We start from the raw sequence: 18,274 nt of genomic DNA, 5'->3' as shown, positions 1-18,274 counted from the left end.
AAGTTATTAAGTGTCTGTTATATTTTAAAATTTAATCAGTAGGGTTTCATAAACCCAGGAGTGAAACTGGAGAAATGTACAGAGAAAACTTTATTCATAAAGATGCCTAAAAACAAATGTTCTGTTAAATACAAGAATGGCTAAAATATAGCCCCAAATAAACTGTTGGTGACAACTGCACTACTGTTAAATTTAGCATGAATGAGAATAAAGGGGTTGCACTTTGCCAAACAGGCTGACGGCACTGGACCTGTTTTCCTGGAACTAAATCATTTTAACTGGCATCAGCTGGTTAACTGGTACTCTCTTAAACTGAGGTTCTAACTAAACAGGTTAAAATATCAGTACCTGGTCATTACAAGATATTATCTGCAAAAAAAAAAAAAACCACACACACACTATGCTGTACACCTGAAACTAACGCAACATTGTAAATCAATTATACTTCAATTTAAAAAAATCTGTACCTGGGTTATACACTGCTAAAGTAATTAGGGGAAAAAAAAGGAAGGAAAGGAAAACGAAGGTGCTGGTTGAGCTGCTTCAGAACTCTACATAGTCCTAAAACTCTGTCACTATTGCCAACTAACTCAGCCTTTGACATCAGCAGTAATTTACCTCTCACAGACCAACTGATATGTTCAATACAACATGTGACACAGTGGGCTGAACACACCAGTTGCTTGAGTTTCTCCACATTTGCTGTGATACAACTATTCACCTCAGGTCAGCTTGACAGCCTTCCAATTTCATAAGCTTACCAAGATCTCCACTGAGCAGAGCATCTGCCAAGGGTGGATTGCGTTCCTTCAACAAGGACAGCTCATGGGGGTTGGCCAGCAACATGTCTCGGAGCAAGGCTGGATTGTCCAGGCCCTGAGGAGATGAAGCTACCTCTCCAGGAGATGAGTGGGACTGCTGTGCTCCTGTTGGCTGGCGCTGCCGGGTGTTTGACGTGCCAGGCACAGCTATGCTACGGAAGTCTATTCGGGGTAAGTCTGTTGGGGAAAATCGATTCGAAGTTTACTTCAAATGACTCCATAAAAACAAGTATTTGAAGGAAACAGCAGATTTGCACATATGTGGTATGCAATAGTAGTAGATGGTAATCACAGACATTCTGAATGCCCTTTCCCTGGTTCTTTCTCACGCTGACCTTGAATACAAAGACTGCAGTCCAAGAGTGAACAGGTAGGAAAGAATAGAAAAACAGGGGGTTGGGGATTAGAGAGAGGGATAGGAAGACAATGGTAATAATCCCAAATTCTTGGCTTATAAAATATCCCAGGATAATAAGTTTTTACTTACTTATGTCTTTAAAAAAGCAAAGCCAATCTCAAACATAACCACGTAAAGCTGGATGTGGCTCTTAAGAAAAATCCTAGTCTGCTTTCACATATGCTCCGAAGAGCCCTGACACCTTGGGTAAAGAATACCATACATATCAAGTGAACAGCATAAATGTTAGATGTTAACTTCTACAAGTATGTGCCACACTTATTAGTTCTTTGAATTTACACTTTCATCTGTGCATCACTGCTAACTCTTCTCATACCCTGGGAAGCTAGTAGGTGTAATCATTTCACAGGAGACAAAAAAAGAAAAGAAACGTGCACAGGTTCTCAGTGCTGAGTACACCAAAAGATTTAACAGGTTCACAGGCTACACTCCCAGGTTCCATACTCCAGGGTGAGCTGACCTTATTAAAATGAAAGGAATTTATTTATAAGGGAATAAAAGGGAACCTTATTTATAAGCGAACCTTACCCAAAGGACCCACATATTGTATGATTCCATTTATGAAATGTCCAGAAAAGGAAAATACAGAGACTGAAAGTAGACTAATGGTTGCCTAGGGCTAGGAGGCATAAGGGCAGATGGGGAATGACTGCTAATGAGTACAGAGTTTCTTGTAAAGATGATGAAAATGTGCTAAAATTGATCATAGTGATGGTTAGGCAATTCTGAATATACTAAAAATCACTGAATTGTACCCTTTAAATGAGTGAATTGTATGGTAGTGAATGATATCTCAATAAAGCTGTTATTGAAAAAAAAGAGTTGTATTTTTAAATAGGAAAAAGAAAAGAAAAAACATAAAACCCTAGGTATAACCAGAATGACGGGCTAAGACTGAGTGAATCCACATTTCTTCAACCCCAAAATGTATCTGATGATTGCACCTGCTCCAAGTCTGGGGCTGTCCTGAAGCCTTTTGGTCTTCAAAGAGAAAAAGAAAATGCTTAAACTCAGGAGTAAGGTTTGTGCCTCTTAGCATGGGTTCAACTAGGCACTTTTCTTCATACAGACGTCAGCTGGCAGTGTGTGTGTGTGTGTGTGTGTGTGTGTGTGTGTGTGTGTGTACCTGTACATGGACATGAACTTCGAACCAATGAAAAAGTGAAGTGAATAAGATGATCTTTGTGAGGTAGTTAATCTAGGTCAACCAGCAAAACATATATGGGTGGGTCTTCCTTACGGGTTGAGAAATTTTTATCTCAACCCTGTTATACTTATCTTGAGAGTCCACTCACTTCGGAATAATTTTGAAAAACTTGTTTGTTTACAAGTTTTTGTCCCTGTGCACTCTCTTGTCCCTGTGGCACAGCACAGGAAAAACAAGAAACAGTGAATCTCAGAACTAACAATTTCACCAAATTAACCACAGGAAGATTTAGGCTTTCCTGATTGGCTTATCTGAACCCCTTCCCTTTCTAAAGTTGAACAGTAGCCCCAAGGGAATAATGTAATCTGGATCTGAAAGTAACAGGGCTTGATGGTCTCTTATAGCTCCAGTTTCAGGCTGAATGGAAGCACTGTGTTCTAAACTGGAGTCGGTCATCACCCAGACACCTAAACTCCTCTGAGTATCAGAAGCAAGCTAGGGACCCTCTCTCCATCAAATGCACAGACGCCCACACAATTCTGCACACTATTTCAAGGACACAGAAACTTCCTAACTCCCAAGGCACAGATTCTAGATGTAGCATCTAAGATAAATAACAGTTTCTTTTTACATGATTAATAAAGATGGTGGGAAAGAACCAGAATTTGGTGGTCAGCTGCTTAAGGTTCATAAGGCTCAGTGTAACGGGAAAAGCAGCAAGGTTTAAATCCTGTGCCTTCACTTACTAGCTGTGAAGATATTATTTAAAAATTGTCAAGAGGTATCTCTTTCCTACTTCAGTTATGAGATGACTTGAAATGTGGGTGCAAGTGCCTGGCTGACCGTAAAATGTTCAGCAAAGGCCTATCACTGAGTGCCAGACACAAAGCAGCAAAAGTCAGCCAGAAGGCACAGGCATACGCAGGCTCTCAAGTCCTTCTCAAGGATAAAATGATCACTGATAACAACAGAAGCTAATATTTACTAACGGCTTGCTACATGCTGAAGGTTTTACATGCATTATTCTCCCATCAACCCTAGGAGTTGTGGTTAATTATAGCACACATCTTACAGATGAGGAAATGGACTTAGAGTGCTAACTTGTCCGAAGTTACCCAGCAAGCAAGTGGCAGAGTCAGGATCTGTACCCTGGCAGTCTGAATCCAAGGCAAATCCAAAACTCTGAACTATGCTATCTACTAATGCTTGCCAGGGCTGTGAAACCATTATGAGATGCCTTACTTGGGAACTGCACCGAAGGGCGAGGGTCTGCATTCTCCTTCTGTCGTAAAATCACAACGTCGCCATCTTTTAAGCCGTAAGAAGCCAGTGATCTGTGGTTGTCTGTGAGAGGTCTTTCAGCGTAGACAATCTGCAACCAGAAAAGATTTAATAGCATAAAGCACCGAGAAGTAACATGGCACAAAACAGAAAGACTACAGTTTTCCTCTTCATTAGAGAATGTCACTCCCTGCTCAAAACCCTCCAGTGATTTCCCATCATACCTAGAATAAGAGCAAAAATCCTTCTCGTCAACTACTAGACCCAAACAATTTGGCTCCCTGGCTCCCCCATGACCTCATCTCATACCATGATTGCTATTCCTCAAACAATACCAGCAACTTCCCCCTCAAGGCTGTTCCACTTGTTGTTCTCTCTACCTGAGGAATGTTCTTTCCCTCATTTTTTTAAGGTCTCTGATCAAACACTACCTCTTCAGAGTCCTTCCCTAATATTTAAAATGCACCCTCACCTCCCATATTATATATTTTTTCTTTATGGTCTCTCTGTCCCACTAAAATGTAAGCTACTCTGAGGACAAGGACTTTACTTTTTTCACCATATCCCAAATGCCTAGAACAGGTGCCTGGTAGATAAATAATACCCAAGTATTTGCTGAATTAAAGGACAAATAAATCTATGGGAAGCAGACAATTTTAGATTTAATATTGAGCAGGGAGGGAAATGGGAATGATTTATTCTGGGGATGATAACTGCAATACTATTAAATAATATGTTCACTCCCCACCCACAAGTTTTAGTGAGATATAACTGACATACAACACTATTAGTTTTAGTTGTACAACATAATGATCTGATATATGTATATATTGTAAAGTGATTACCATGATATGTTTTGTTAACATCCATCACCCCATACAGTTATAAATTTTTCTTCTTGTGATGAGAACTTAAGATCTACTCTTAGCAACTTTCAAATATATGATACAGTGTTAACTCCAGTCACCCTGCAGTACACGACTGTACCGTGTCCACTTTTAAATGATCTCGCACGCTGGCAAGTCTGAAAGGTTCCCAAATACCAAGCTTCCTGAGTTCTTCCTTCTCTGTGACCTTCCCCAAACTTTTATTACTCTTATGTTTATGAGTGGAAGATAACAGTGGAAGAAGTTTAAAAGAGAGCAATTAAACAGATGGAAAAAAGGATCAGGGATGTATTACTAAGGAAAATATTTTTATGATGTGCCATCGAACACTGAAGAAAGCCTGAGAGCATAAAAATAGATGAAACAACGGGCTGTGGAAAGAAAAGGGACAAAGGGCATACTATGATTTCACCATGAAGGAACACAAAACCGAACCTGCATTATGACCTACTCTGTAGAGGGGCATTCAGAATAAACTCTGGCTTTGAAAGGTTTTCTTCCTAACAGTTCACTTTCCACGAGGCCACTGGCAAACTGAGGAACTTGAGGTCTGTCCTGGCTCTGACAGGGCCCCCGTCACTCAGCTGGTCCAGGCTTCACAGTTCCCATTTGTCAAGCAAGCAGTTGGGGCTAGATAATCATTATACCTATCCCTTCCAGGTCTTTCTGCTACACCACCATTTTACAACGTTTCCTCAAGTGTCCTCATAGCTCTCATAGTAAAATTGCCTGACACAGAACCTGAAAAATACAGGATTTAAACTGGGGGGAAAAAAAAAAGATCTGTCATATCTGCTCTCAGAATTTGCAATGACATGAGAAATAGAACAGGAAACTCAATTTAGTTCCCTCCAAAATCAAATACTTCTGGGGTTGAACAAAAAAATGATCTGCAGAATTTATAGGCTGAATTATATTTTTTAAGTTCTATACAGGACTAGGAAAAGTATTGTTAGTTCTTACCCTCACCTGCAAAGTTAAAATATGTTACAATAGATTGCAACTGTCATTCTATCGACCCATTCACTCTCCCTTATTTAAGCATATATCTCATAGTAAAAGTACACCAGAATCAACATAGATGGTTTGCAATACAACCTGAGTCATATCAGAACTTCTGGGATTGCTTTAAAAACCACCACAAATCTGAAGTGACAAGTGTCAAGGGTTGAGGTGTGCAGTAAGAAAGAGGCATGCAAGAGAAATGCCATAGAGGCAGCTCCTACAAGGGGGCTTCAACTCTGTGAAGCAACCATAATGAAAGTACCAGTGGCCTAAGGCCTACTCCTTAATTTTCCAGGGTCAGAAATTCAACTATCAGTATATTTAGAGACACACGATCAGTCAACGTATTCTAACTGTACTTATAAGAGAACATTTACTTGTCTACAACGAGAAATCAAACTCAGAAGAATCAGAATGCTCCTATCCACAAGATCACTGAATTTTCTTCAGGCTGGAAATGCTACATAGAAAGCCATATTAAAATGGCAGATGGCTACTCCTGAGTGAGCTCCTACTGGGAGCCAGCATCTTACTAGGTTCTCACAGTCTTCCACCTAATCCCCATATCCTCTCGTTTAAGTCTCATAATCAATTTATGAGGTAGATATTAATTGTCCCATTTTATATACAGGGAAACAAATGACCATTAGGTGACCTGAGGCTCCATAGCTATTGAGAAGAGAACTGGGATTGGAACCACATCTGCCTGACTTTACAGCCCATACTCTTTCCTAGTACCACATACAGCTTTCCCAAATATAAGTCCAAAGTGGCATGGTGAATTAGCTGCGTGACCTTTACAAGAGCTATTAAGCCACCTATCACTACTAAGGGCCTCTACTCACCAGGGGGATCAAACACTGTCCACTGCTCAATGTATCCCGTGCCCTGAACATGAAGAAAGGAGCACTACCAACCCCTCACTCTTTGGATTCCCATTTTACAGATGCCATACATCATTCCATCACTGTTCAGCTAAACAGTTTTTCCTCAGCAGACAACATAATTTTTTAAAAAGAAGGCGGCCTGATCTAACAACAAAAATGTAAGATCCAGGTAGTCAGTACCATCCAACATGTAACATGAAGTATGGAAGATTGCTATCTGCCCCAATCTCCTAAAAATACTAGACTGGAGAATGTGGGTAAGGATCAAACATTCTTCATACTGACAAAGCAGCAGGTTTATACCATTCTAGTCCAAGGACATAGATGAGATGAACAGTAGCTTAGTTGAAATTATAAATGCCACAAAGAACTGTTTTTTTTTTGTTGTTGTTAAAATAGGCTTAAGAATCTAAGACAATTATTCTGCAGCTTAAGTTCCAGAATAAATCTGAATGATTTTCCAACTTAATATGAGTATCTAGTAGACCAATGGTTTCAAATTTCTACCAGTCAAAACAAAATGAGTTTTGTTTATGGCATTGGTGATACTTTCTACCATTCATAATATCCAGCTCAAAGGTTATAAGGCTCAAAATTCAAGTTTTGCCAGTTATAAGAACATACAACAGGAAAATTTATACAGCTACAAGTCTTTTTTTTTTTTTTTGAGGTACGCGGGCCTCTCACTGTTGTGGCCTCTCCCGTTGCGGAGCACAGGCTCCGGACGCGCAGGCTCAGCGGCCATGGCTCACGGGCCCAGCCGCTCCGCGGCATGTGGGATCTTCCTGGACCGGGGCACGAACCCGTGTCCCCTGCATTGGCAGGCGGACTCTCAACCACTGCGCCACCAGGGAAGCCCTGCTACAAGTCTTAATCTCCAAAACTGGCACAACTGCTAGTACTTCTCCAGAGAAGGCACCCTAGAGACTGAATTCTCATCTTAACCAATACTTAACAATACACTAATTAATATAACTCCAAAGCCTTTAGGCATGATGTCAAATGCTTCCTGGTCTCTGAATGAGAGATTTCAATCAATCAACACATATCATAACAGTACATTTCTAGCATTAAGGATCATAAACTGGCCACGAAACCCTTGGAATCACATTTGAATGGCTTCATAATAGTATCTACCATTAATTAAAAGCCCACTATATGCCAAGTGATCTACACATACCATCCCATGTAATAGTCAGCTTGACTTTTACAACCCTTCTGGAAGATAACTTGACAATAGTCACTAAAAGCCTCCCAAAAGACCTGGCAATTCCATATCTAAGACTTTATCCTGAGGAAGTAATCAGAAATGGAGACAAAGCCTTAAGTATAGGGCTTCCCTGGTGGCGCAGTGGTTGAGAATCTGCCTGCCAATGCAGGGGACACAGGTTCGAGCCCTGGTCTGGGAAGATCCCACATGCCACGGAGCAACTAGGCCCATGAGCCACAACTACTGAGCCTGCTTATCTGGAGCTTGTGCTCCGCAACAAGAGAGGCCGTGACAGTGAGAGGCCTGCGCACCGTGATGAAGAGTGGCCCCCGCTCGCCGCAACTAGAGAAAGCCCTCGCACAGAAACGAAGACCCAAAACAGCCAAAAATAAATATAAATAAATAAAAATTAAAAACAAAAAAACAGAAACCTGAGGGACATCCTAGATTCCTCTTTTAAAAAAAAGCCTTAAGTATATAGGTATCCATGGACATGTTACTCATAACTGCCTCCAAATGTCCCCAATTCAATTCAAATGCCCAGCAAGGGACTTCCCTGGAGGCAAAGTGGTTAAGAATCCACCTGCCAATGCAGGGGACATAGGTTCAAGCCCTGGTCTGGGAAGATCCCACATACCGTGGAGCAACTAAGCCCGTGCGCTACAACTACTGAGCCTGCGCTCTAAAGCCTCCAAGCCACAACTACTGAGCCCACGTGCCACAGCTACTGAAGCCCACGTGCCTAGAGCCCGTGCTCCACAACAAGAGAAGCCACCGCAACGAGAAGCCCGCACACCAACGAAGAGTAGCCCCCGCTCGCCCCAACTAGAGAAAGCCCACGTGCAGCAACGAAGACCCAACGCAGCCAAATTTTAAATAAACAAATAAATAAATAAATGGTAGACCATCACAAAATCTCTTGTCTCCCTCCCTCCCTCCCTTCTTTTTTTTAAAGGTATTTTTTAAAAATTTATTTATTTATTTATTTTTGGCTGTGTTGGGTCTTTGTTGCTGCGTGCGGGCTTTCTCTAGTTGCAGTGAGTGGGGGCTACTCTTCGTTGTGGTGCACAGGCTTCTCATTGCGGTGGCTTCTCTTGTTGCAGAGCATGGGCTCTAGGCGCCTGGGCTTCAGGAGTTGTGGCTCGCGAGCTCTATAGAGTGCAGGCTTAGTAGTTGTGGCACACGGGCTTAGTTGCTCCATGGCATGTGGGATCTTTCTGGACCAGGGCTCGAACCCGTGTCCACTGCATTGGCAGGCGGATTCTTAACCACTGCGCCACCAGGGAAGCCCTCCTTTCCTTCTTAAAAAAAAAAAAAAAAGCAAAAGGAAAGCTGTTAAATAAATTGCAGTACATCTGTATGATGGTATATTATGTGGCCATTAAAATGATAAATTGCAAGAATTTGAAATGTTATGGGAAAATGCTGACAATGCAGTGTTGACTGAAGAAAGATATGAAATTGTTTATTACAGTTCAGGCCATATGTTTTAAAGATATATTTTAACTATATAAGAAGAAAAAAGCTTAGAAAAAAATACATTAAAAAGTAAACTGCAGTTATCTCTGAGTTATAAGGTAATAAGTAATGGTGTTCTTTTCTCCTTTTCTATGTTACAAGTTTTCTATAATGAATATGTGGTATTTATCAGAAAAGAAATACATGAAAATTACTTGTGAAAATAAACATGCCAAGACCAGCTACAATAGAAATTCTGTTTCTACTGGTTTATAATAGTGTTTTGGGCTTCTCTGTTAGCACAGTGGTTGAGAATCCGCCTGCCAATGCAGGGGACACAGGTTCGAGCCCTGGTCTAGGAAGATCTCACATGACGTGGAGCAAATAAGCCCGTGAGCCACAACTACTGAGCCCATGTGCCACAACTACTGAAGCCCACGCGCCTAGAGCCCGTGCTCCACAACAAGAGAGGCCACCGCAATGAGAAGCCCACACACTGCAACGAAGACCCAACACAATCAAAAATAAATAAATAAATGTATTTAAAAATAGTAACAATAAATAAAATCGTGCTTTACAGGGACTTCCCTGGTGGCGCAGTGGTTAAGAATCTGCCTGCCAATGCAGAGGACACAGGTTTGAACCCTGGTCCAGGAAGATCCCACATGCTGCAGAGCAACTAAGCCCGTGCGCCACAACTACTGAGCCCCCGTGCCACACCTACTGAAGCCCGAGCGCCTAGAGCCTGTGCTCAACAAGAGAAGCGACTGCAATGAGAAGCCCACGCACCGCAACAAAGAGTAGCCCCCGCTCACCACCAACTAGAGAAGGCCTGTGTGCAGCAACGAAGACCCAATGCAGCCAAAAATAAAATAAATATGCAAATAAATAAATAAAAATAAACAAAATAGTGTTTTACAAACCACAGATCATGCTGTGTGCAGAGCTGCATTTCCAGGATCATACAGTTACTGCTATTATTTGGTATTTAAATATGCCTTCGTTTGAGAGTTCTTATACAGTCTGCACACTTTTTTTTTTTTTTAACCACGTGCCACCTACAGGGGTAAATTATAACAATCTTTCAAAAATGCAAAGATATTAATTTCAAGTGAAGCTAAGTTCTTAATAATTGTTTGAAGTTCCTCTAGCCAAGTCTGCATCAAAGCATCAAACAGAGCCATGCCTGGCTTCCAAACCCACACTTGTGTTAAGAGATGGAACATGCCCAGCTTCAATCACATGTGCAAGTGGAGATTGTTCCTATTCTAAATTTGTTTTCACTGCATTATAACTACTATAATCAGACTAGAGCTGTTAAAAATTAACACCCTTTCCAAGCATATCCTTATGCACAGTCGATGCTGATGTTGAAAGACTGAATTATAAACCAGTGATCCTTAATGTGGGGCAGACATGCGACACAGTTCTTTAAGGATGTAGGAAGAAAACAGAAAATAATTAGAATTTGCATTTCCCTTTTGGTTCATCCTTCCTTAAATTCTATCCTGTGCCTGTTAATAATGACCTAAGGTATTACTTCATGTATATAATTGATGTTTACAGCTATTATATACATGTAATATACATGCATTTATATTATGCATATGCCATTAGTTCATATATATTATTTATTATATACATCAAAAAGATGCATGCTCCAAAACATTTTACCCAGAGGGATACGTGACCGAAAAAGTTTGCAGACCAGTGGTCTGGACACACAGTAACAGGAGAGAATAGCCAGAAACAAGAAAAAAAAAAATTCCCGTTAGAAATGGGAGTCAGAAATGGAGGTGAAGGAATGACAACAGAGAAGGGAAGTAAGAGGAGTAAAGGTAAAGAGACCAGGAGAACTCGGAGAGGAAGATGAGTAATATGGGAGAACCCTGGGAGGTAAAGGAGGGGTTGGGGGTAGGCCCCAAGTAAGTGAAAATGATATATTTGTGCATAAAAACTACAATGGTATTTACTATTATGATTTGGTGAAAGGAAATGACTCAAGTGTCTAGGGTAGATCCTGTTCCTGCTTGATGGGCAAGCAACTGAAAGACAACGGACCACCAGACATCCTAAAATAGACACTGTGTTAGGTTACAATGGAGCGAACAGAACAAACTTGAAAAACAGGAGCTGTTTACCGGCTATGTAATACAGGCTTAACACTAGTTGGAGCCCAGGTTTCCATATGCTAATTTGGCTTGGGAAGGAAGTAAATGCCAAAACACTGACCTAATGAATAAGAAAGAATTTGGAGCTAGCCTAACCGTTCAATTAGTAAGGTAGTGCTAACCTTCCGCACTTGCGGGACAGTGCCTGCCCTACCATACAATTAATCGTCTTTCAATCTGACACTCTCTTTTGGCTACAGCCATCTCAAAAAGTGCAGGAATACAGAAATCACAATCTTTGTCTTCTCCCAAGCCCAACAAAGTCAACTTACATTTTAATTTTTTATTTCCCCTACCAGCTGGTGATTATAACCAGGGTAAAAGAACAGCCAGAGGGAAGAGAAACAATTGAAAAAGCCACCTTCAAAAATCTGAGTTGATGTTCCCTCCCTACTTAAACTGTTCTTTTCTAACTCTCTACCTGAGGGATTCATTGACAGGAACTGGTTCCTGAGGGATACGTGATTCTTTCGTGGATTCTTTTTTTTTATAGAAGTTCCAAGAAATCCCTTTTGCCAGAATGCCTATTTGAGTGACACCTTGTGCCCCCCAATAAATTCTTTCTTGATATTCAGCTTATGCCAAGGTTCTAAAGTTCAAAGTGTAAAGGAATCATACTCACTTCTGAACAAAATATTGACACACTTGTTTACCATAGCACGGGGCAGAACAAGCTGTAGTGAGGCAATAGTTTTTGGAACTATTTCATAACTGCAGTAGGAAATCAAGATTTACCTTCTGGGGCCTTGGACGACTTCTATAATTTTCTTAATGTTTAGACTATGCCCTCCGAGGCCCACTTATCAAGTCAGGATTTAGATGTTTCAGTGTGAAGGCCACAGAGTTATTGCCACCAAATCTGTCTGGTGGCAGCATCAGAGCATTTTGAGAATACATTACTTTGCTTACTTAAAATGTAAGAGCAGCTTAATTTCTTTCCAGCAGGGTAAGGGAAAGGAAACAACCAAATCACACTGAGGCCATTTTTAAGCAAATATCCTCATCAAGCACTGAGCTTTGAACTCACCCAAACTCTGAATTGTGACCTGAAAGAAAGAGGGATCTTGGCCTACTACCAGGGAAGAAACCAGAGAAATAGTTTCGGTTGAACTAATAATTACTTTAAAAAAATAATAATTTAACCAGAAACGCATGTGGTAGGGAAAAGAGCATTTCCAAAGGCTTCAAAACAAGGTGGTGCAAGGTCTCAAACTTTTCCCTTCACTTCGAGCGCAAATCTCTACACTTAAAGGTAAATTACGTTTACTTAGGCAGGAGCCCTCTCCAAAAAAGCAGATGAACATCCATCTACCACAGTGATCCAAACTGGTGTTTCTGGCTGGGGAAGCAGAATGTATGAACTCTTGCAAACCTACGGCTTCTTCTTAGGTCTACGCCGACACCCCAAACTCATATGAAATTAGAGAAGGGGTCAAAGAGCCACAAGGTGGGGCGGGCCGCCCGACAGTCCACGCGCTCCTCAGGCTGCAGTGGGTGCGTCTGCGGTCAGGTTCTCCTCTCTCTCCCCCAGCACCCCACCCCACGCTTGGGGCGTATGGGGGCAGCCACCGATTCCAGCTCCCTTCCGGATGCGGGGGTGGGCTGGGAATGGCCATCCTGCTTCCCCTCCACCCCCCAATTCCTCACGAGCAGCAAAAGGAGTGCGTGAGGCCCCGAGGCGGGAGGGCTAGCTCCGGAGGGAGGCCCCACTCGCCGCTCAGCGTACCTGGCTCTCGGCTGCGGGGATGCCGGACTCGAGCTCACACAGCGCGCGGAAGTTGTGCAGCTCGAAGTCGGCGTCGACCTGGAGGGAAAAGGTCACCTCGGAGAGGTCCCTCCGCACACAGTACACGGTGAGCAGCATGGCCCGGGCCCGACCCAGCTCGGCTCGGCCCGGCCTCGGCGCGGGGCGGCGGCGGCGGCGGGGCCTGGCTGGTGCTGCAGGCGGACGGCGCGGGCTGCTCGCTCGCCCGCCCGTTCGCTCCTTCCCTCCCTCACACACGCTCAGTGACTCACTCCCTCCCACCCTCAGCAGCAAGTACAGCCGCCACCACCCGCCTGCAACTTCGTCTGCCTGCCTGCCGGCCTGCCTCCCACCACTGCCGCCAAGCGCGCCAGCCGCCCGGCGCCCCGCCCCGCCGCAACGCCGATGCCGTAAAGCCCGCCTGACCCGCTCCGCCTTCGCGGCGCAGCGGAGGGGCGGAGCTGGGAAGGGGAGGCGGGAAGCTAGAGAGGATTGCAGGGCTCTTGGGGCGGGAGAGGGAGGAAGGGCGAGGAAAGGGGAGCGAACGAAGAGAAAGAAATAAGTGTTAATTGCTTGATTTAGTAAGTGACATCGGTGGAGGACTCCAAAATCTCATTTATTCATTCGACAGGCATTTATTGAGCGTGTGTTGGCAAATAGCCACGTGGGTACAAAAATGCGTAAAAATACAGGTCTTTGCCCTTAACGAACTCTCAGGCTGATACGGGAGACTGAGAACCTAGCAGATTGTTCTCAGACATATTTTCCAAAGTAGAAATTGAGGCTCAGACAGCTTACTTTTCTTCTTGTTCTGATGGTTTAGGGTTAAAACCAAAATCACGAACCCCTGCTCACTGGCCCCTGCCTTGCTCTTCAGCCCTGCCTCCTGAGCCCTGTCTGCACTCTGCCCTCCCTGCCACATTGTGACTTTCAGTTCCTCCTAAGCTCCATTTCCCTGCCTCGTAAATAGTTTTCCCTCTACTTGGACTGCTTCTTTCCTAGCCCTGGCAAACCCCAGCACCTATTGCAGTGCTTTTTATTGGGCACAGCTTAGAATCCACTCGATAAAATATGTGCTACTGTAATGGCCTGTTTAAGGCCACATAGCTGATGAGAAATAGAAGCCCAAAACATGAGGATGAGTCAGAAAACCAAAAGGGAAAGAGGAAGATACAATGGATACAGGATTGGCATCTCCCCATTTACCCCCCACTCCCCCATCCACGGAGTAGGGACACGCTCTTCTATTATAACAGGAGGGAAGGAGGGGTCAGTCTGGCTATGGATGCAGGTAAGTGTAGGTAGGTTTGGTGGCAAGAAAGTAAGCGAAAGACCAGCTGCAGATGTATCTCTGTAAAGGAAGAGGGAAGGTTTTCTGTGGAGCATAAAGACAGAAGGTGGAGGGAGGGGGCGGGGTGGAGAAGAGTGGTTGTTATCAGGTACAGAAAGCCTATCAATGGCTTACACACGCAAGTGAGGGTTTATTTTTCTTACAGGACAGGAAGCCTGGAGGTAGACAGCAGCATTGGTTCAGTGACTCAATGATACAAGGGACAGTGTTTTGGCAAATCTTTTGGCCTTTCCCTGAGGGTCATGGTATAGCTGGTTGCCTCCACCCCATGCATCATTTTCTTATTCAAGCAAGAGGTTGCCCAGGAGTCCCTCAGTAGGTTTCTGCTTACATCTGGCCAGAACTGTGTCACACAGATGCAAGAAAAGGCCAGGAAAAGTGAATGTTTAGCTTTTCTCACCTCTTTAAAAGGTATGAGTGGGGTGTGGTTGTGGGGGTGGGGTGGGGGAGGGGTTGTAACAGGTTTTAGGTGAGACATACCTAGCGCCTACTACAGCAGAGAAGGTTTGAAATAACCATTGTAAGCTGAAGCAATTGAGTAGAGAAATGATGTAGAATTGCCAGATGGTATCAAGGATTCAGCTGAAGTTGGAATCATGAACTGACAGACTTTTGTGTTACATTTTTTTCTATTGGTGCCCAGATGTGACAGATTTTATTTTCCAAAGATGGCCACGGCAATATCTTCCATCTTATATGTTCATCCTATAATGTAATCATGACATTCCTCCCATTAAGAGATGGGGTATATGTCCCTCCATTTGAATTATGGCAGATGGACTTTGGCATAAGTGTCACTGTGTGACTTCTGAGGCTAGTTCATAAAAGTCAATATAGCTTCTGCCTGATTCTCTTGGAACACTTGCTCTTGGAACCCAGCAGCCATGCTGTGAGGAAGCCCAAACTAGCCCAGGCAGTGAGACTACATGGAGATAACATGTATAGATGGTTCAGGCAACAACCTAGCTGAGATCAAAGCCAATTACCAGGAAAACCCTCCTAGAACATGAATGAAGACACTTCCAGTTGATTTCAACCCTAGCTGTTGAATCATCTCCAGCATTTGAGTCTTCCCAGCTGAGGCCCCAGACATCATGGAGCTGCCTCCACTGTATTCTTTTTGATTCCCTGACCCACAGAATCTGTCAGCGTAATGAAATGGTTATTTTACGTGACTAATTTTGGGGTGGTTTGTTACAAAGAACAATAATTGTTTCACTGAATATAGGCACAGCCAATAAACTCCTAAAAAAAAAGAGAGAACTTTTTATTGCAGCATAATACACAAAAAGTGCATGCATTTTGAGTGTATATGGTGAGTTTTCACAAACTGAACACCCCTGTTCAGAACATTATCAGTACCTCAAAAGCCCCCCTTATCCTTCTTTCTATAATTAATAGTAATCTTTAAAAAATATATATTTATTTGACCGTGCTGGGTCTTAGTTGTGGCACGTGGGATCTTCGATGCCGTGTGCGAGATCTTTAGTTACGGCATGCAGGATCTTTTAGTTGCAGCATGCAAGATCTAGTTCCCTGACCAGGGATCAAAGCCGGGCCCCCTGCATTGGAAGCGCAAAGTCTTAACCACTGGACCACGAGGGACGTCCCATAGCCTTCCTTCTAATCACTAACTCTCCCTCCCCAAACCCCTCCAAGTGTAACCAGTATCCTGACATTTAACAGCATAGATTCATTTTGATTGTTTTTCTACCACATATAAGGGGACTCACACAGCATGTAGTCTTGTGTCTGCCTTCTTTCACTCGACATTAAGTGGGTTTTGTCCATATCATTGTATGTAATTATAACTTGTACATTCTCATTGTATTTTGTTTGGGAAATACACCATAATTCATCCATTCTGTGGCTGATGGGCATTTGAGTGGATACATTTTTCCTTGAACCATTTTGACCTATGGTTTTCAAAATTTGCAACCAAAAGAATCCTAACTAAGCCCGCAGCTTTTTACCAATCAGACCCTTTCCTCTTGGGCCTCACTCCTTTTGGACTCTGATCAGTTGCCTCCTGTGATCTGGCTCACAGTAGCTCCTCTCACTTCTCTCTCATCACTCTATGAGATGGACTTTGCATCTCTATTACTTGTGACCACAAATAGCTTCAGACATCTCTGGTCCTTAATTCTAAGTCAGGATGGGGTGGGTTGGACAAGGCCTAGACAAGCAGGGCTACCAAGAAGTTCCATGATCATTGCTGTTTGTCAAGAACCTTGCAAATGATTGCTAACGTTTGCAATGCTCACTTCTTGCCAGGCACTCCTCCATGAATGTTATGCGTGTTGAGTCATTTAATCCTCACAACAATCCTGTGAGGTATTATCTCCATTTTACAGATGAAGAAACTGAAGCATAGAGAGGGGTCAGTCACTTGCCCAAGGACACACAAATGGCAGCTTGAATTCCAGTCAGGCAATCTGGCTTGAGTCTAGGGATTTCCCTGGCAGTCCAGTGGTTAGGACTCCATGCTTCTACTGCCGGGGGGGCGGGTTCGACCCCTGTTTGGGGAACTAAGATCTCGCAAGTGGCAGGGCATGGCCAATAAATAAATAAATAAAACTCAAATCCACAGTCTTAAGCATTATTTTACACTGCTGAATGTGAGACCTCATTTTATCCTTCTAAAAGCCCTCAGAGATAGGAACTATTAGTATTCATTCCCATTTCATAGATAAGGAAACAGGTGTGGGGATTTTAATTAACTTACCCAAGTTCGCTCAGCTAGTGAGTGGCAGATTCTCCAAACTGGAAGAAACTTGAAGAGTGAAAACATCAGTTTGACTAGAACACAAATGCTCTGCCTGCACTTTAAATGTGGGGAAATCTTGCTGGCCTCCAAAACCCTGACTTTCCTCACCATTTGGTCACCACCAGCAAAGTTGCTGTCTACTTTGAGATTCTTGCCTAATTCTTCTCTATTAAAAAGAGCAAATCAGTAAAGATATCTACCCTAGTTGATTTTTAAAATTCCACACAATAGGAATTAAATCTCCCAAATACTGTAAGTATCTGTTTGATATTTGTGCCTGCTTTTTTTTTTTGCGGGCGGTGGGGGCAGCGCTTAACAGTAACCATTTAATTCTCATAGCTCTGGAGGTTGGGAAGTCCAAGATCAAGGTGCTGACAAATTTGGTGTCTGGTGAGGTTGCCTTTTTTTTTTTTTTAAAGCAGGTATTGATATATATTGCTCTTTAAAACTTTACTTCCTCATCAGCTCCTGGTTGCTTAAAGAGGCCTATCTCTCCTTATTTTTCCTGGCATGTCAACTGATAGCAGATGATGCTCCATTTCTCTCATTTTACCTTAACACAAAAACTCTTTCGGTTTCCTATTTCTTAGGCTGGGATCATGTGCATATGTATAATGCAATGCCTCCTTCTTTTCCTGCTTATCTTTCCTAAAATCTGATAGCGTTTCAGTCCCACTACATTCTAGGTCAACTCTTCCTCATTTCAGGTGCACCCTGTACTCATTGGGCTATCAAAACATTTCAGGTAAATATGGCTGTAATTTCAAGCGCCATGATTCGCCTACTCAGAAGTTTGGAGCTAGAGATCAATATATACTTTGATTATTAGAGTCAGCCCTGGGCAAAACTACAAAATAAGCCGAAGTTTGTCCTTGGCAAGCTCAACTTTATGCTCCTTCCTTGGCTTCTGAACTTTCTCTCCACCTGTTCCTCTTATTTCTCATGTGCTCCTACTTTCTTCACTTGCCTTTTCAAAACTTGCTCTCAAGAAAGGATTTGCACTAATTCACACTAAGGTACTAGTGACAGCAGAAACTCAATATGATCTCTCTTAGGGTATTTGCATTTTAACAGGGTATAAATCATCAGCTGCAGATTTCTCAGCTTCAGGGAATTTGTTGGGGAAT

At 42.9% G+C, this 18,274-nt stretch overlaps 1 protein-coding gene across 1 annotated transcript in view; it reads right to left on the bottom strand.

Annotated features, from left to right (window-relative positions):
• Window positions 1-13,155, bottom strand: part of DDI2 (DNA damage inducible 1 homolog 2) — a gene marked incomplete at its 3' end in the record, with an annotated part of 30,932 nt that extends 17,777 nt beyond the window's left edge. The window contains exons 1-3 of the mRNA XM_079719957.1: window positions 13,012-13,155; window positions 3,629-3,758; window positions 762-998 (exon numbers count right to left, since the gene is read on the bottom strand). Coding sequence (XP_079576083.1) covers window positions 762-998; window positions 3,629-3,758; window positions 13,012-13,149 — 505 coding nt within the window. The 5' untranslated portion in view covers window positions 13,150-13,155. The remainder of the gene's footprint in view (window positions 1-761; window positions 999-3,628; window positions 3,759-13,011) is intronic.
• Between the last annotated feature and the right edge of the window lie 5,119 nt (window positions 13,156-18,274).

This window comes from Hyperoodon ampullatus, assembly GCF_949752795.1.
Source record: "Hyperoodon ampullatus genome assembly, chromosome: 2".
Lineage (NCBI taxonomy): Eukaryota > Metazoa > Chordata > Mammalia > Artiodactyla > Ziphiidae > Hyperoodon > Hyperoodon ampullatus.
This window is presented reverse-complemented; position numbering and strand designations above follow the sequence as displayed.